The sequence below is a fragment of the Urocitellus parryii genome, chromosome 7 (genome assembly GCF_045843805.1).
Source record: "Urocitellus parryii isolate mUroPar1 chromosome 7, mUroPar1.hap1, whole genome shotgun sequence".
Taxonomy (NCBI): domain Eukaryota; kingdom Metazoa; phylum Chordata; class Mammalia; order Rodentia; family Sciuridae; genus Urocitellus; species Urocitellus parryii.
Window position 1 is genome coordinate 122,960,155 of NC_135537.1, and position 20,184 is coordinate 122,980,338.

The 20,184-nt window shown below is 45.3% G+C and overlaps 1 protein-coding gene across 2 annotated transcripts in view; it reads left to right on the top strand.

Moving 5' to 3' along the window:
* Nucleotides 1-4,792: 4,792 nt before the first annotated feature.
* The window catches only part of Pmp22 (peripheral myelin protein 22), a 31,540-nt gene continuing 16,148 nt past the window's right edge, over nucleotides 4,793-20,184 (top strand). The window contains exons 1-3 of one of the 2 annotated variants that reach the window (XM_026409414.2): nucleotides 4,793-4,927; nucleotides 9,164-9,272; nucleotides 10,455-10,554. In XM_026409414.2, the coding sequence (XP_026265199.1) occupies nucleotides 9,195-9,272; nucleotides 10,455-10,554 (178 nt within the window). In that variant the 5' untranslated portion in view covers nucleotides 4,793-4,927; nucleotides 9,164-9,194. Of the gene's footprint in view, nucleotides 4,928-7,233; nucleotides 7,496-9,163; nucleotides 9,273-10,454; nucleotides 10,555-20,184 lie in introns of those variants that run through there. The other variant, XM_026409413.2, reaches the window with a different exon arrangement.

Genomic DNA, 20,184 nt, shown 5'->3' on the forward strand with positions numbered 1-20,184 from the left:
ATTTCATCTCATGACGACACTAAAATCTACCTATTCATTCCTCTAGGGTTTGAGATTTAAGACATTCACATTTTTATTCATTATAAAATGTTTCAATATATATCTTTACAGCCAATTTTTTTGCATATCCGTAACTATTTTAAGGTGCATTTCTAAAACTTTAGTTTCTGAGCCCAAAATTTTAAAACAATTACCCCAGGAGGCCCAAGCTCAGCACTGAAGTCCTCTGGATTAGATATTTCCTAGTCTTTAACAATGAAGAGGAAGCATGCTTGAAGCTTTGCCCAGTTTTTCTTTGAACCTCTCAAAAGGATTTGACCTTTGCCAGTGACCTTCCATGCTTGAGCTGAGGTTTCACACTTGAGAACTAGTTCGGGGACTTGAAGATGAAGAAAACATCTGCCCTCAAGTTCATTCTAAGTGCAGCTGCTGATCCTCAAGCCAGAGGATCACACAGAACACACATCATGGGGATAATAATGGGGCTGACCTCCCAGATTCTCATCTAGGACCATTTGTGTTCATGCTGTTCTTCTTACTGGAGTGGAATGCTCCATTTTTTGGTATGTCTGAATCAAGCGTTCCCTTGCGTTATGTTAGACTTTCCCGTCTACCTTTCTCAACGAGGACATCAAAGCTCCAGCTGCCTTCCTAGTAGTAGTATCCTGGTTTGCAGGGGCCCAGGAAATCCATTCATTCCTATTCCTCTCCTTGCCAACCTTATGTGGCAATAGGTGACTCAGCTTTTCCACCTCTGCTAGAGCAGAAGACTGTCACTTGGGAGTAAAGAGTTTTAGAAAAGGTTTCAGAGCCTGCTTTCCCAAATACAAATCCATTCCTCACCCTCTCCTGCTTAAATGTAAAATGCTCCATCCTTCCTCCGCTAGCTCAAGAGATGTGAGAGAAAAGACTGTGTTCTCCCCCCTCCACTTGCATCTCTGGAATCCAGCTTCCCTAAGCAACAATGCATTGAGGAACAAAGAGATCTTTGTACTTTGTACTTGTTGAAGGGTTTCAGTGCTGGGACATAATCATTCTGTGCTTTCCCTCTCCCACAGGTGAAGAGACTAAAGATGCACTTTATCCAGAGATGAAGTTGTGAATTTTAAATAAGCCAGCTAGGGAACGGCCCTGCCATTTTGTGTGTCTGTATGTTGCTTTCTGCCTGTCTTTGTTTATCAGGACTTAGACATGACATAATGTATAATTTCAAACTTATCTATTTATAGAGGGGTCTGTCATGGAAATCAAACTAGCTCCTTCTGTTCCTTTCTTTCTCCCTTCTCCTCTTCGTTCTCCCTCTCTCCCCCTTCCTTCCTCTTTTCCTGCCTTCTTTGCTTTCTGCCTCCCCTGCTTTGCTTATTCTTTTACTAAGCTGCTCTCACCCGTGGTCAGAGAAGCCTAGATGCATCCAAATGAGGGAGAAACCTGACTTTTGAGGACCCTTTCAGACCAGCTGCATCCAGGTCCAGCCAAGAACTCCCACGCAGGCTGCTGGCTTCAGTGAAACAGGAAAGGCTTCAACTGGAGCGTAAACACTGTCCAGATACATGGAGAACCTGTTGTGATAGATGCTTCGACGACCACTTCATCGCCTGGATGACTGCCCAATTCAGATTCGTTTCTAGTTTGCTCTTGGAGGAGTCCACAGAATGGAAAAATCACAGCGTAGGGAACTGAGAATCTGATTTCAAGTTCCTCCTTGGCCTTCACTTGCTGGTCCCTAGAGATAACCTGGTAAATTTCTCAAGCCCCACTTCTTCATATAGAAAATGGTTACAGTGATTCCTCATCCCATGAGACACTATATGCAACAGTATTTCACTGGCTACAAAGTGCAGAAAGGACTTCCTCCTTCTCTGGAGTTGGCTTGGGGTCCTCTCTGCATGGATGACAGTGACAGTTTTAATGACATCAACTATTTCCCACAAACAGATTTTGCCCCAGTTGCTGGTGCTACACTCATACGTGAGTGGTCTTTCTCACAGGAGGGCATGGTTTTGTTGACCGGAAGAGGCAGGATGCTGGAAAGTGGCACCCATGTGATTCTGTGCTTTCTCTCTCCCACAGACGAAGAGGCTAAAGTTGCAATTGATTCCAAGATGAAGTTGTGAATTTGAAAGATGTCATTTAAGGAATGGTGTAGTCAGTGGATATTCTTGGACACATTCTTGCCTTTTAATGGCAAAGGATATGTGACGACCTAAATAGGTACCCTATGTCAGTATCTTTCATGAAATAAGAAAATTAAATTTTAGCATCTATGGAAAAACATAGCGAAAGAAGATAGATGTGCTGGACACAGGTAGGAGCAATGTAGGATGCAAGACAGCATGGGCACTGTAGCAGTGTCTTGAGAACGTTCCTCAAGGTCTTGCTGGGCCTCAGTTTCCCCTTCTTATAAAAGCATAGTGATGTCAATTCCATAAAGTAAGGATTCAATTATTTGATTCATTGAATTGTTCAGGTTGGTGACTGACTCTTAATGGGCACCAAATAAATATGGTCTATTCTTAGTACTTTAATCAATAACTTATGGATAATGTGTTGTTACTGCAGCAGAAAAGTACAAGTATTAGAATTAACCAATCTGACTTAACCTATGTTTCCACAGGGAAGTTTTATAATTCTAATTTTCCCTATGTGTGAAAGGGAGAAAATATTAATGATAAATGTGATTGATTGGATGACTGTTCTATGTGATCATTATATAAGGAAAGTGGCCCAGAGGAATATTCTCCATGGCCCTACAGACACATTACTCAAGGTAGATGTCCAGGATAGGTGTACCATCCAGCTGAGAAGAGGGCTACTTGAAACAGGGGAGAGAAGACCAGAATTATTTGGCTCCATGGAGGTGTGGGCGAGTGAACCCAACCCAGAAGGACTTTCAGGGTTTGTCTGCTAGGGATAGAGGAGAGAAAAATGGTCTGGAAATCAGGTTCTGGAAAGAGAAGCTCATGGAGGTGGGGGGGTGGGGTGGGGGAGTGGGGGGGGGGAGACTGGCTGATTGGAACAGTTCTATTCAGTTAGAAGCAAAATCCATACCATCAGCCTTCACCTCACCCAACACTCTTCTTCCAAATTCTTAGCTCTTGGAAGAGGAATGGTCTTCTCAGATGTGTCCATGTTTGGTTCTGGCCTAAAGGGCAGCAGCCTCCATCATACAATGTCAGGTCTAATCATGGGGATGCATTTCTAGAGAGGTTGGAAAAACCATGCTCCTTGGCTCCCACGTGCTCTGTACAGGAGGATTGAGGAGTGTTCCCTTCTTTCCCTCTCTTTCTCTCTCTCTCTTGCGCGCGCGCATGCACGCACACACACACACACACACACACACACACACACACACCCTGTTTTTCTGGGCAAGGCTAAACCTCAACTTGCGAAACACTGCAGCCCACACTGATCCTTACCTCAATTTGGGTCCCACCGCAGAAGGGAACTGGAAGGAAAACAGGGACATGCTAACTCCCAACAACCTGGCTGGATAATGAAACATTCTGGGGAAGAAGAACCTTACAAATTACCCACACTGAACCCCTTCCCTGACCACCAACAGCAGTATCTCTGGGCATAGGTCTAGGCTAGGTCATTGGTGGAGTTCTTGGGTGGTTCCAAAGAGCAATCAGGGCTGGAACCACATTGCAAAAAATAAAGATGACTTAAGAAATGGTAAAAAAAATAAAATAAAATAAAAGTGAAATTGTTTCACTTGGACTGGAAAGAGGCTGGCTGTGAGCAGAATAATTGAACAGGGCCTTTGAGACTCACTTCTAGAAGATTAAGGAGCCTAGCAGACAGGGACCTCTCCAAATTCTATGGGTAGCTCCAAATTGGGGATCCCTGACATAAGAGATGGGAAATTGCCAGAATTCCATGACATTTGTTCAATGGAACCACAACCCTTTGTCTTAGAGCACCCACCTAGGAGCTTTGCTTATTCTTTTACTAAGCTGCTCTCACCCGTGGTCAGAGAAGCCTAGATGGGAACGCTTTTTGAGAGCCTGAAAGAGTGAGAAGCTAAAAAGAAGATCGTGCCTTTGTTTGCCAACTTTTTGTGGCTATCCAATTGCTCTCTCAGACTACCCTGCCTGACAGGTCAGAATGTTTTCTGTAGAGGTTTGTTTACTTGAATTGAATTAGCTTATGAAAGTCAACATTTAATAATTACTTGATGGAGGGCTCATTAAAGACAGAGCTGGAAGAGCCATTTCTCTGAGCTTTATTCTAATATACTGCCAGTGTGGTATATTGGGGTGGGGCAGGTAGCATAGATCTTTGCCAACTGAGCAAATAACCTGATTTGGTGATTTTGAGACATTTGCCTCCCTGGGGTGATACTCTGAGAAGTCATCTGTGCTTAAAAAGATGTTGTTGATTTAAAATGAAACTTAACTGTGCACATATAACACGACACACACACAGACCCTCACAGAGTAGATTTCATCCCTGCAGAATTCTCTGGGAGTTGAGGGGAGGTGCTAAGAATTGTCTGAACTTCTCTGCTAGGATGCTGCTGGCTGGCACTCCCAGGAAGAACAGCCGTGGCTCCCGGGTTTCAGGCATACCCTAAGCTCTTGTCTCAGTTGACTGCAGGCTTCTCCATTCCCTGCAGAGCCTCCGGGGATCATGCTGTTCTAGAAGGTACATAAAGCTGGACACTGTCTCTTTAAATTGTAGAGACTGAGAGCTTCTCAGGCCACCATGACATATCCCAGCATTGGACCAGCCCCTGAATAAACTGGAAAGACGCTTGGTCTGAGTTCAGTTGCAGGGAACATCTCCAGGAACCTGGTTGAAGGCAGTGGGGCTTAATCTGTCTGTGGGTCACTGGCTGCCCAGTGGGGAGGGCCTTGCCTCGCTATCCTTTGCATTTGACTGCAAAGAAATCTGCTTGGAGGAAGGGGTTACGCTGTTTGGTCTGGTGAGTTTCATTGGCAAATTGTTCCTCTGGGTGGTGTGTTTGTTTACAGAGAGTTACCTGATTCTCTAACCCCTGCAAATTTAAAAGGAAGGAACTTCAATGAAGACAGCACATTTGTGCTGGAATTGACTGGAGAATCAGAGGATTTTTTTTACAAATTTTGGTTCAGAGCTGGATATATATGTATATACTCTGGCTGGGGAGGCAGGAGAATCATCTAAGAGGATCTAGGAAACCTACCATATCCAGACTGAAGAGAGAAAGAGGGCTAGATGCTTTTTCCCTGATGAGAAACAGCTGGCCAGTCATCTTGGCAAGTAGGTTAGGAAAACCCCTCTACCTGTAGCTGGCTAGGTCCTGGGTGTGGCCTGGTTGGCACTGTATTGAGCAGCATTTCTTCTCTGCTACTGGAAACCAGGCAGGAAGTAAGAGGCTGTAAGAGATGGATGGGTTCACCAGTCTGGAAGCTTAAGGTGTGGCTGTGACCCGAGTAGTTATTGATGAAAATATTGGGTTCAAAAGAAAAGAAGAAGCAAGCTGTTGTGCATTTATAATGCATGGACTTTTCTAGATGTATAATTTATTAAAAAGTTTACTAAAAAAACAGAAAGGATAGGAAAGAAAATCCTGAGATAAATATTGCTAATATTTGTAAAGCATTTAGAATAGTACTGGGTAGGTAGTAGTAAATAAATACTCGTCATATAAATAAAAGGCAGAATAGCACAAAACTAGGCAATAATTTCTAGGGCAAATCTGGTTTATAAAATGACCCACAAAGTAGAAAAAAATGCCTCCATTTCTCTAGTCATTCCACTTGCATATGCACTCTCATGCAATGGCTTTATAAGCTATTTTAGAGTCGTGGTGGTTTGGTGTGCCTTGAAAAGGGTCAGTGTGAGGGTTAAATGAGATATTATAATAATAGTGGTGACAATTTGGGGTCTAGGTCCTTATTTTATTCTAGATAACTATGCTGACTGTTTGATACATGTGGTCTCCTTTAATTATCATCAAAAAACTTTTTGAAACAGGCAGTATTGACTGTCTTTGCAAACAAGAAAACTGACACTGAACTGAAAGCCCTCTTTATAAACAATAAAACTGAAGTGAACTTCAGAAATTGCGCAGATTGACAACAGAAGTAAGTGGGTGGGTGATCAGGTTTGTCCAAGTCCAGAGCCAGAGTGCCTATCCAATGTACCACACTGCTTCCCAAGGATCCTATATGCCAGCATCTGGCATTTAATGGGAATTGAATAAAAGTTTTTACAAGTCTTTTTTTAATCTGAAAAGTTTTTTTTAAAAAAAACCACTGAAAAAAACTTCTGCATTTATTTTTACTTAAAGAGTAAGGATATAAGATTAGTTAAAATAACAGCTACTTTCAAATGACAAAATAATCTGGAATTCTTTGAGCCATTTAGGGTGATGAGGCCTCATGACACAGGTGGGGAGAATGTGGTGTAAACTGCTGCATTATTAGCACGCAAAGACATTTATCAGCCACATTCTGGCTCCCTGTTCGGTGCACCAGGGCTGGCCGACTGGAAAGCATCTTAGATGGGTGCACCTGCACAAAGCCAAGAAGTGCTAGCCACTCTCTCCATAGAGCTGGGCGGGCCACACTCAGGCGGCTATGCATCTGCTGATTTCCCTGGCTGCTTTTCCCCCACCTCAAATGGCCGCTTCCCTCCCACCCCGTGGCCAGGACGCCCAGCCAAGGATGGGAGCCAAGCCAGACTGCCTCAGGCAAACTTCGCCTGGAACTTATTAGTTGGTCGTCTGGTTTTGCCTAGGCTAGGAGCAGCGGGATCCCAACGTACTGTCCCATTGTCAAGCTGGTTCTTCTTCCTCCCGCTAATTTTCCTCCAAGCAGGGTCCTCTAGATTGGTCTCCTGGAATCTTAGAAGTCAGCACACTTCCTAGATGCAGACACAGAGGGGACCAGTGTGGTGGGGGAATGTCCAGAGAGGGAAGTCTTCCGGCAGCGTCTAAGCGCAGGTTCACTGCTACAGGGTGGAGAAGAATTTGGCCTCAGCCCACGCGTGCGCTCAGTTGGCGCCAGGGCGCCCCGAAGCCCCGCGTTGGACACCCTTGGGGCGACATCTGGCTGGCTTTTCCTACGTGGACTGAGGGGGCCGAGGGGCCAAGTTATAAGTTTCCATGAGCACGGCCGAGTCAAGGAGAGGTGGGAGGTGAGAAAAGTTCAGCGGCCTCTAGTCTCCAGTAAAAGTCGCCTTGGTTTTGCAGAGATCGGCTTTTTCCCCGAGGCGCATTAAAGGCCAAATAACTGTCCCCCGCCTGCCCTCCCTTACTCCCTCCTGCCAGCTCTCCTCCCTGAATCCCGCCCTCCCGCACACGCTGACCCAGAGACACACCCTGGTGCCGCGACGCAAACAGGGCGTTGTTCCGGTTAAAGGGGAAAGCCAGGAGCCTCCCACTGCCCCCTTGCTTCGCGCCCGCAGCCCCGCAGCACAGCTGTCTTTGGGGACGCCAGCAACAGAGCATACGACTCAAGTCTGTACCGGAGACCGCTCTGATCCAAGACAACTATTCCTTTGGGCTGTAAGTAATGTGGTGGAGAAAGTGAGGAGATGGGGAGAAACATGGGCATCTTCTGTCGGGAGTTTGCCAGAAGGCTGACAGCAGGCAACCGACTCTGGCCAGGTCCCTGAACTGTCTGTCAGGAGCTTGCAGACCTCTGTCTGTCTCATTTCCTTCCTACCTGGGAAGCAGACAGTGAGGAGTGCCTTTCTGGTCTGTAGACCACCCTACCAGGCGCGGGGTGTGGTGGTGGTGTCTGGATAGAGGCTACTTAAGGGCGGTGCAAGAAGACTCGCTGGAGAGGGGTGGATTCCAGGACGCATTGGTAAAACATTCCCTAGAGTAGACATTCCAGGGTTACTGGACCCCTGTGGTCCTCCAGGTTCACGCCACATGCCCGAGCGAGCATCTTCTTCTTGCTCCTGGGCACTAGGAAGCATCGCATTTAATGTTAACCCTTCTGAAAGACATCAGAAAGCCTTGGTTATTTCTTCTGTGCTTTTCGGGGTTTCTTTGGCTGTGTGGCTTGTGGAGTGAAACGGAGGCTCCAGGGATTTGGGTACTTTTAAAACACTGAAATGCCTCTCTGGCACAAGACTCTGTCATTAACTGGTCCTCAGAGACACAATCCTTCTAACAGGTCACCCCAACCTTAAAGTCTGTAAATGAGAGTCTAGGAGCTCACAAAATCGGATGGAAGATGTTCTTACTGCCAGCTCTAACCAATTGGAATTCTTCTGGGATTCCAATCAAGTCTTTACCCTCTGTCTTTCCTTCCCGCCAGACATCTACACCCCTGAGATCAAGCTCCTGGGCTCATGATTCCCCCGCCCCGCCCAGACTGGACCCGGTCCGCGCTGGGGTTCTAAGTGCCTGGGGCGCAGACTAGATCCCCCCCCCCCCCCGGGATCACAGGGGCTAGCCCGGGAGCAGAATGCCCCCCTCCCTCAGGGGCTGCCCGGGGAAAGCGCACTAAGGTCGGAAAGCTCCGGGTCGGGCAACCCTCCCGGGCCATTCTTTCCTTTCCACACTCCCCTGGCTCTGCGCTGTCTCTCCAGAGTCTCCAGTAGATCTAACGCCAGGCAGAGCTGAGGCTAGGACGACTCCCCGACGCTGGCAAAACTGGGTGGAAAGTTGGAGACCAACGGACTGCCGTGAACTTTGGGGTCTGGGAAACCATCCTTCCTGCTGCGCTCTCCCTCCTAATTGGCTTCTGGTGACTCCAGGCCTATCATAAATCTGGAGCTAACTTTTCCCTTATCCCTACTTCTACCCTAGAGGGGGTATCCCCATCCAAATCCGTGTTTAGGAAAGCGCGGTCTCTCCCGTTTCCTGGGTCAGGATGTCCCTGGGAGGCTTCCGGGACGCTTGGAGGCCTCCCGTGGACCAGTCATTCTAGAAACTCCTCCTGAGACGTGCACACCGCTTGTTTTGTTCCAAATGCAAAAGATGTTCGGTTGCAGGCGGGCCCAGCTGCCGGCTGGGCGGGGATCTTACGGTCGGCTGCCGCCCCCTCTTGGCAGCGGTGCGCGCGGGCAGGCGGGCAGCGGCGCTCAGTGCCAGGCCCCGGCATTCCGCTAGCACAGGGATCCTCCCTCGGCGCGCTCCTCCCTCGCTCCGCTGCCCGCGCCTCTCTGGCCGACCAGTGCGTTCGGCCTCTCATCCAGTTTGGGCTCTCTCTCTGTGCAGGCAGGAACTCCGTTGAGCAGAACTTGCCAGAATGCTCCTCCTGTTGCTGGGAATCATTGTCCTCCACGTCGCTGTGCTAGTGTTGCTGTTCGTCTCCACGATCGTCAGCGTGAGTTACCAGCGGGCAGGGGAGACTCCCCGGGGTGGCGGGCAGTTCCTCACCTTGATTCCCAGCCAGTACCCCTCCTGGTTCAGAGAGGGGTTGTTATTTGCAGACAACTAGAAGTCTCAGATGTCCCAGAGCGGTTTTTTTTCCCTCTTTTTCTTTTCGTTTCTGGCAATCTGCCTCCTTTCAGTTGTTTTGAGAAAACCCGAGCAGATTCTGGGGTAGAAAGCAAGCAATCGCTGGACTAGGTTAGCCGCTTAGGCTTCTATTTATAACAAAATAATTTCAAGGCCCATCCACTGTCCCGCAGGCTTCATTTGATAAGACTGTTTAGCAATTTTTTTTTGATGCAACCTTCTAGAGGAAGTAAGTGGAAAATTTAAGAAATTTTTTTATCCAAACCGTAGGTCAGATGGGTGGCTTACTTTATAAAACACCACTTGAATTTAGAAAGTTAAAATTGGCTTTTCCGGAAAATGTTTGCAAGTTCCACATCTGCTTTATGGGTGTTAGTCAAGCTTCCACTGATGTGAACAGGTCAGCAGAATAACTTGTTACAAAACCATCAGACATATTAGATTTTGAACTTTTTCACTTGCCTGTGAAGATGAGCAGCAACTCAGGTAGTTACGTGCCTGTGACTTTAACGTCTTAACGTAAGGCAAGCTGTACCCATGATTTTCTAAGTCTATTTGAGAAATAATTATGTTAGAGATTTGTGAATTGCTTTATCACTTACAGGCATCTTTATAAGACCTTAATTATGTGTGATGATAGTCTTGTCAAATTGATAGGAATTGTAAGAAACAGGCTTAGAGAGGGGGTGGAATGATTTGGGGAATGATACCCAGGACATGAAGAGGGTAAAAATGGTTGAATGAAGTTGTGTTGGGATGACATCATAGCTCCTTCTTCTGTACTACTCACCTCTGCACATAATTTTTTTGTGTGTGTGTGTGTGTGTTACTTTTCTATTTGCAAAGTGCATGATGTCTGTACTAGACTGTCACCCCTCTTATTTTCTGATCATAACTGTGAACTTGACCAGTATAATACTGGGGAGGGCAGCAACAGGCCAGGCAGCCAGGTGGATAGGGCTGCTCTTTGCCGTCCCTGGGACTGCTTCCTGTCATTCCCTTTACTCCTCATTACCTCCTTTGATTCAGGATGTTTGATTCTTTCTAGCAATGGATCGTGGGCAATGGACATGCGACAGATCTCTGGCAGAACTGTAGCACATCTTCTTCAGGAAATATCCAGCACTGTTTCTCCTCGTCAGCTAATGGTGAGATTGGCTTTTTGCTCCACAAGCTTGTCCTTTGGCGTCTGTTTCTCAGTTTAGACCTGGAAACACCTGTTCTTGAAAAACATCAGCTAAAACGTGATTGCTGGGGTGGGTAGAATGTGACCCAGCCATGAATCCAAAGTGGAAGGAAAAGGGCAGTCGCCTCACTTGGGAAGCTGAGATCCTGGGTACCATTGGGATTCTCTCTGCCGAGAGAAATGCCCTTGAGTTTCCTCCTGATCATTTAGTGTAATGCTATTTGTGAGTCAAGAAACTGGGATACAGGTAAGCAATAAAGGTGGTGTCATGGCCAGACCTTTAGCAGATTCCACTGGGAACGTGATTTAAATGGTGTCTTTGGTTTGGTGACAGTCTGTATTCAGAAATGCCTTGCCTCTTCTGCTGGAGTGACAGCAGGCTGTCCTGAGGATGACTGGACCCGCTTTGGGTTCCCTCATTACAAAGTGACTTCCGAGGTCTTGGGCCTCTATGGTGCCACCTAGTATCAAAACCTTTGAGTGTTTCCTTGTTGCAAGATGGGGACTTGAAGCTGTCTGCAAAACCCAAAGCTGAGCCTGAAGGTCCTTTATCCAGAAGATTGCATTTCTCCTCTTGAGCACAGCATCTTTGCCTATGAGTTATTTGAAGCCAGGCTTCCTTAGGATCAAGTTAAGGGGACAGTTATTGGGGAAGCACCCACTAGATTCCCCAAGAACTCAGAGCAGGGTGAATGCTTAATAGGAATCTTGTGTTTCGAGATACACAGAGGCAGAGGCGAATAAAATGTGTTGTTTGGTTGCTTGGTAAGGTTATAGTAGTTGGTATTGAAACACTAGTGGGCCTGGTTTGACATAGTCTTGAGTTCCAAAGGAAGCGTCCTCATCCTGGAGAGGCAAGTAGTTATACATAGAACAGAACTTTCCTGGGTTTGAAAGGCCAATAAAGTACAATTTTAAATGCTGTAGCAACTACTCAGAAATCCAATATTTATGTTGAAGTTGCTGCATCTGATAAGAGAAATCAGTTTAGATCCAGCTCAATAAAGCAGCCAGTGAAATGGCACTTGGTACTAGCTTTGCACCATCTGATTTCTTTGCTAGATTTTCCCCTCCCGTGGACTCTGTACCCAGGAGTCCCGAAACATGTTATAAACCAAGTGCCTTGATCCTCGGTATAAATAGATGCTGCTGACATACTCGTTTAAAACCTTACATGGGGAGGGTAGACAAAGAGTAGAAAACTGTACTTTATGTTTCCACTTTCCTGGGGGAGGGGACAGGGTAAAAGACCCTAGTCCCATTGAAGTGGGCAGTATGTCTTTTCTCTGAGTGTGTGAGAAACATGGAATTAAAGCCATCCTAGAGGTTGTATGGTGAGTTTGCATGGTAGGTTGGCAAATAAGAAAATGAATGCCTGAATTCACAAATGCCTAAGAATGTGATGATAGTGCTGCTTGTCCCTAAAGCCACAGCATCCGGTTTCTTCCAGTTCAGGGTCTGGCCCAAGTTCCCTGACAACTCAGGACAGGAGTCTTCTTACTCGTTATTGACACCTAGTGGCCACAAGTGGCAACTGAGCCACAGGCTTTCTGAGACTCTGGTCTCTGTGTCCACAGGCGCTGTCCCCAAGTGGCATCCAGCCACGTGGGGTTGGCATGGAATCCTGGACTCTTAGGCCCGGAAGGGGGAACTTTTGGCAGGCGTGTTAAAGCCCGGCTGAGTTTCAGCAGAAAGAGGAGGCCCAGGAACTGCTAAATTGTGCTGCAAACTGTCTGCAGGAAGGAGCGCGATACTGCAGTGTAGCCTGTGGCTGACCTGCTTTCAGTGCCTGCCGAAGTTGTAAATAGCTGTCACTTGGTGCTAGAAGATCTCAAAGAGGCACTGTCATTAGTTAAAACAGGAAATTTCTTATCTCTTAACTTGTTCCTTGTGTGCCAAGCTCAACATCTTGGATTCACTTACAATGACTTTGAAGTCCTGAGTGTTAGTTCCATATCCACTCAGTGCCTTTCCACGTACACCCCAGAATGTCCATTATCCTCCACATTTGCCTTCTTGGTTCTCACAATAAGGACATTTTGAGGAAATCTGGACATGCCCCTAAGCAAGCTGGGCTTGTTTCCACTTGGGCGAATTCTAAATTAGAAGTTTCCGTTTAAACTTCTCCAATAGTAATTATCTCTGCTGACATCTTCCTGATATGCCGGCCTGTATTACAACTTTAGCAGTGCATAGTGAATCCTGGGAGGCCTCTTTGCTTTTTTGAATGGGTTTAGCAATTGCTTTGAAAAGAATAAGGTGGAAAAATACAGAATTTTAAAAGCATCAGACAGTGAACTGCTACTATTACAAATCACTTACCTTGTTTGTGTTTGTTTTTAGAATATTTGAAACATACTTTATTAAGTGATTCAAAGTAATTATTGATATTTATTTGCAAAGATTGTGTTGCAAATGTGCAATGGGAAAATACTTTGGTTTACATGACTTCTTCTTCTTCCTTTTCTTTCTTTCTTTTCTTTTTCTTCTTTTTTTTTTTTTTTTTTTTTTTTTTTTAAGTCAGGGATGTTGCTATATTGCCCAGGCTGGCCTTGAACTTCTGGGATCAAGTGATCTTCCTGTCTTAGTAGCTGGAACTATAGTGCCCAGCCACTGCACCAATGTACCTGTGGCTTTTTTTTTTTTTTTTTTTTTTTTTAATGAAGGGACTCTCTTTGCTTTGAATGGAGCCCCCTGGTGTTTTGAGGCAATCTAACATTTGTGCTATAGAATTTGATGGAGATGTATCAGATCTTTCCCCCAAGCTCTCTCCTTAAATGGGAGTAGTTCTAAATTTCTTACTAACTGGTTCTGAGTTTCTTACTAACTGCCTTCCACTCTTCCTGTGGTTGTGGTAGTCTTCTTCTTCTTCTTCTTTTTAAAATTTATTTATTTACTTTCTGTCTCTCGTACCTGTAAGGCCTGTAGACAGAGGTAAACAAAAACCAACCAACCAACCAACCAAACAAACAAACAAAAATCTCAAAAACACCCCAGAAGGCATATTCATTTGAAAGCCTCTCAAGTCTCAGGAATACATGCAGGGACAATGGGGACCATGCCTTTGATAATATGGAGCCTCAATGAGGTGTCAGGGGATAAGTTTGGAGAGTTGAATCACTCACTGTGAAGACACAAAGGTCAGATGCATAAGAAGTTCAGGGGAGGAAGTGGTAGGGAAATCTCCAGTGGGAGGTGGAATTTGATCCACCTTCCAAAGGATGGGCAGGATTTAAGTAAATACCAGCAAGGGGGAGGATATTCCCTTGCAGTACAAGCAATGCATGGGATATGGTAGACCGGTTGACTAGTGTTCTGGTTAGGATTAGAATTGACTGTTTAGGATGATACATCTTCAAATGGCCGTGGCTTCAATGGAACTTATTTCTCTCTCTTTTAAATGAAGTCTGAAAGTAGGCAGCCTGAGAGAGAGGATGATTTCATGAACTTGTTAGACACCCAGGTATTCTTTAGCTACTTTCTTTGCCATTTGGGTGATGGTGGGGAGTGCTTGGTTCTTATCCTCATGGACCAAAAGGCAGCTAGAGTACCAGCCATCTTATCCATGATCTTAGAATTAATGTGGACAAAGGAGGAAAGACAGAATATATTCTTTTCCCTTTTAATGGAATGCTCTAGATAGACCACACACATTCGTTTCTATCTTTTACTGAAATTTAGTCACATGACCATACCTACACTTATTTAGAAGGGAGCCTGAGAATTTAGCCTTATGGGGAGCATAGCTTCTCAATCTGTAGAAACTTAAAAGCAAGTGCCTCCCTGTAATCTTGTCTTAAAATGAATCTCCTTGAGGCTTGACCACACCCAACATACCCATTTATATTCTTTTAAAATAGCACACACAGGTCCTCTGAGTTTCAGGGCAGGACCAAATTATTTTACCATTCTCCAGATATTCTATTGCTAATGCATCCTGGGCTCTGTCAACACCAAAGCCAATCTTGTACTGACCTATATTGAAAACTATGGGATCTTAGCGTCTATTTGTCTCCCATCTTCCTAGTCATGAGCAAAGTCTTGTTATGCTTAATGATGTCTCTTGTCTCATTTGTGAGAGCCACTGAGGCAGCCTTTGGAGTAGCTGGCTTGAGCCTTTCTTGTTTCTTTGTGATTCATTTTTCATATTGAAGCCAGGGTGATGTGTTTAAAAATACAAATCTAATCATATTATTCCTGAAATAAAAAACCTTTCAGAGGTCTTTCATTGGTCTTTCTCTCCAGATGCAATCTTTAACATGGCCCATAGGATTCCACCTGGTGCATCTCTTCCGGCTTCTCCTAAATCTCCTCTCACATCTCATCATCATCTTCTCTTTCTCTCCCTCCTTTCTTTCTGTTCTTTCCCTCAGAACTATTCATTACACATCTATGATGTGACAGATGCTATCGTAGACACCAAGGACACAAGTGTGAACAAGAGCTTACAGGGCAGTGGGCAAATCAGTCAATAAACATGGACAATTGGGAGTAGTTCCAGGAGTTATAAAGAGAACAAGATAAGGTGATGTTTTAAAGAGGGATTGCAGCGGGGAGGGAAGGGATCTTTGAAGAATGACTCCTTGAAATAAATGCCTGGGACTCAGCTCTATGAACATCTGGGGGAGGTTCCATGCAGGGGGACCGACCATCAAGTGCAAGATCACCTGGGAGAGGAGGAGCTGGGCTTAGGTGAAGAGGAGCGGGCAGGCCAGAGTCCTGGGAACAGAGTAAAGGGGTAGAATCGCAGATTGTCTTGAAGGTCCTTCCAGACACTAGTAAGGAGTTTGATGCCTGTGGATGCATTTCCAATTGTTCTGATTACATTTAGACCTGTTTTAAATTCTCAGTGACCTGTTTTATCCCCACCTGTAGCAATAGTCCAGCAACATTCATAAGGCAGGATATTTCAGAAATCCTACAAAATAGAATCGCACCGATGTATCATCATACCACGATCCCAGATGATGGGGTCTCTTCCGCTGTGTTCTGTGACTTTGCTCCTTTCACATTTCCCTCATTGATGACAATGGGTAAATAGCTACAAATAGGATTTTATGTTAGAAAATTACTACTAGATAATAATAAAAAAAAATTCTGCGTGCCTTAAGATATGGAGCCTTGGATGAAGGCAGACAGGGCCTAATGGGTGGGGGCTGTAGCATCCACACAAGCCAACAGGGGCAAAGGTTGAAGATACCAGTTTCTAGGCTGCAAGGCTTTTAAACTGATAAGATCTGGGAAGCTCTGGTTTGAGTACAGGATGTGTCAATCCTCATCCCCAAGTCTCTGTGGGCAAGTTTAAAATCTACTGACACAGAGCGTATAGACAAAACATCAGCTTGCTATTAAATAATCTGATGCTTTTTTGGTTTTTGATTCTCCGATTTATTTAAATACTAATTCCAAGTCCACATAAGCTTTCTTCCATGCTTTATTTTACCTGCATGGACCTGGTATGTAGCAGAGTGGGGCAGATTACTGGAATCAGGTCATGGGCTAATTGGGTACCTGAGAGATAGAAGTGCATAGGCTGGCCTTGCCCTGTCCCTTGGTATGGTCTTTATCAGCTTCAGAGAACCACACCGAGACAGGGCCCAGGCAGAAATGGTCTTTCATCAAACCAGGCTGCTGTGCCCTATGCTCATTTACGAAGGCCTCTCTTGTCTTGCAAACTTTATATGGAATCATTTTCAGTTTTAAAGACAAGGTCCAAAGCATGAAGGGAATAACTGGGCCCTTCTTGAATCTGTCCTCAAAGCATCCTTTACCCTTCCAGTTTATAAAGGCAGTCCTCAGTTTCCAATGACGATAGGCAGGTCTGCTCCATTACCAAGTATGTACTGAGACAGGGACCTCAAGCTAAGAAGACAGCCATTCCTTATTTATTCTTTCCATCCTAACCAACAACAAATCCATGACATTGAATAGATTGTGGGTAGCACTGGATCAATGCTTTGGATTGAAAAAAAAAATCCTACTAGCCTCAGCAGCCCCCAGTATGAAGCATTGTTGTTCTCCTTGGTCTCCATCTTCAGAGTGATCCCAGACTGTATCTTGCTTTTCCATTTGGTGACATTGTCCTTTTGGCAAGGATGCCAGACCATTTCCTCATCTGTGGCTCAGCTTTGGGTCAGATTTTAGAAAACACAGGAGGCCCTCTGCATTTATGGCTTCATGTTTTGCAATTTAAAATCTTTGTGGCTCCCTGGGCCAACCCATAATTTTTACCCAAGGAATGGCTCTTGATGTTACAGGGCCCTGTCCTGGGATGCATGCCCTATAGGGGAAAGGGCATATATAAGATATGGGATGTGGTGTTAAAATACTGTTATCTTAACCCTTCATTTTTCTCCTGGATGCTAATATCTAGGAGTAATGTGGAATGCTTGTTGGAGCCTGTGTTTGAATGATGACCCCCAAGTTCATAGTTATTCTTTGCTTTGCAAAACTTCAGTGATGAGTTTGAGGTGAGAGGATCGCTTGAGTCAGGAAGAATTTGAGACCAGCTTCAGCAACATAGTGAGATTCCCCTCTCAAAAACCAAATCAAAACAAAAAAAAACTTCAGTCACATCCCTGGGATTTTACTAGAACTTTTTTTTTTATGTTTCAGGAACAGGGAAGGACTGGCAGTGATGTGGCCTAAGGTGGTAGATCTTGGTTTTAGAATGAGGCCTTCTGTCATACAACAAATGACCCAGCATTTTTAGGTTTTTACCCACTCGAGCAGGACAGCTGTCTGCAATATGCCTACCACTTGTCCACCCTACAAGGTGGATATGGACCCTTCTACCTTTCAAGAGAGCCCTTTTCATTTCTGAGGAGATAACAATGAGATTCACTCATTTATTCTTCAAATATATCAAGCTAATCCTTTGTACTAGACTGTGTTCCATAAATTGGGTATACAGAGGTGAACAAGAAAGACCAGGACCCTGCTCTGTGGCGCTCACTGTTAGTTGGAGGACAGAGGCGATACATAATCAGTAAACATGCATGGAGAGTGGAAAGTGCTCTGTAGAGTGAAATAGAGAGTCATCTCTGGGGAGGAAGGAGCTGATCACAGAAGACCTCTTCTTTTCATAGAGATTTAGATGCGGATTGTCAGGGAAGGACCAGTCACATAAAGAACCATGGGAAGAAAATTCCAGAATGTAAAGAGAAGAGTCATGAAGCAGGAAAGAGTTTGGTGTGGCTGAGTGCAGTAGCTGGAGGAAGGTGGTGAGGTGAGGCAGGAGAGGGGACTGGGCTGAACATCTAGAACCTTCCAGGCGATGTTATTGAGGAGGATCATTGGGACACCATTGAAAGACTTGAAGCAAAAGAGTAGCAAGATTTATGTTTTAAAAGCTCACTTCAGTTGTTTTATTAAAAAAATAATTTGAGGGGAGAAGCAGAAATGGAAACAGGGTACTAATGAGCCCATGGTAATGATCATGGCTTGGAATAATGATAATGAGATACTGATGACGGTGATGGTGATGATGGTGAAGATGATGATACTCACATAGGAGCCAGGCATTCTTCTAAAGGAAAGATATTTAATCTTTGTTAAGAACCCCAGGAAGAAGGTAGTGGCTTGGCCTGCTAGGTGGAGAGGAGGAGACAGGGCTGATGTCAGGTTTTGCTGCTAGGTTAGATGTAGGGGGTTAAGGAAAGGTGACTAGTCATGACGTTTAGGTTTGGGGCCTGAGCAACTAGGTGTGAAATGGGGGTCTTTGACTGAACTAGAAGAGATAGGAGCAGAATGTTTCAGGAGGAGATAGAAATCAGTATTCGGGTTTGGGCAATCGGAGATGTCAGCAAAGAATCTCTTGGATTGAGACATCTGTAGCTTGGTAGGGAGGGGAGGTTCTGGCCTGGGATTCATATTTGGGAGATGTTAGTCTGTATGGAAGGATATTCGATGTCATTGTGCTAGATGACATTATTTGGGGAGCAGATCAGAAGGGAGTAGAAGGAAGGACTCAGGGTCTGGAGATGAGTCTGGGGGACTGGGGAATGGGGCATCGGAGAAGAAGCGGAGACTGAGGAGGAGCAACCACTGATGTGGGAGGGGGATGCTTTGAGATGTTGTCAGTTAGGAAACTCCCTCATTAGACCAAGCCTGCCTCCTCCTCGACTGGCCCAGTCACTACTGGTTGTCTTCATGAGGCCTGACGTTGTAATCTGGGGTTTATCAAGTCTCACTATTCATCCTCAAGGAGATTGAACCTCTGTAGTGGCCGCTGGATCAGCCCAGGATGACTGCGGTTCGTCCTCCGTGTAATAGCCCTTAAATATTTAAAGACTACAGTTTTAACTTCTCTTCTGTTGATACCTCCTTTCCTCTTTCAGTGTCTTCTCTGGTGCTAGTCAGATGCTGCTGGAATCCCCAGCTGCATAAAATGTGGTCTCTAGATAGCAAGTACGGACCTCTTCTTGCTCTTCAGAGGTCTGGTCACTGGTTTGGTTCAACAGCCTGTGAAGGGAGAGCTGAGGGGCCCCTCTCTCCCTGTGCCACACCATTCTCCCTCCTTCCACTCCACGTTTTGTGGATTATAAATCTAACAAATGCCTGTTGGATCATTTAATTCAGTATATTTCAAGCATATCATTGAGCTGCCTGGCACTCCCGGTGTGCTGTTGTGGAAATCTCGAGGAGTGGACATCAGGAGCCCTGTGTTATGAAGTAGGTCTACCTCTAACAAGCTGCATATCCTGAGGCAGATACTTTGTTTCCTTAGTAGAGTGGGAGTTGAGGTAGGAGTTGGAGTCAGGGGCCCTTTCTTGCACCAATTTCAGGGCCCCTGTGCGTATTTGGGATACAATTGTGGCATAGGAAGATCCAACAGGGAAATTGGAAATTGGGTAGAATCAATCGCAGGCCACCTTCTCAAGGCGTTCCTCCCACATCACTGGTTGCTCTACTACCAGGGCCTTGGCAATCGGGTAGAATTTCAGGAGACCTGGAGAGCAGAAGGGCTTTGTGCTTAGGGAAGAAGAGCTGGTGGCTTCCTGTGACTGCAGTAGGGATTGTCTCGTTTTTCACTCTAGATTTCCAGGATGCTCTGCCTTTCTGTATGCTTTGGGCAGGTGGTGGGCGGGGGGGGGGGTGTCTCTGATTTTTTTTTTTCATACAGAGAATTTCTTTCAAACCCCAAAGATGTTCACAGCAACCCAAGTATCTCCTCTCCATTCTCCACTTGTGCAGCTCACAATTAGGCACTTACAGGTGCCCTTTCCCTATGTAGTTCACTACTGTGGCCAAATTCTGTGTTTGTACTTGGGCTGTTTTTAAAGAGAAATGGTTCCCCAGTGAATCATGTAAAATAAACATGAAAACAGGAAATTTCAAAAGTTAAGTGGATCCTCCCCATCCTCTCACCTGCCCACCCTATAGTACCCTGGCTTAAACCCAGGGACACTCTAACAATGAGCTACATCCCCAGCCCTTTTTACTTTTTATTTTGAGGCAGAGTCTTGCTAAATTGCTAGCTTGGGCTAGAACTTGTGATCCTCCTACCTCAGCCTCCCGAGTTGCTGAGATTATAGGCTTGCACACCAGCAGGCTTTATTTTTTATTTTATTTTTTTTAATGGCAAGACTTC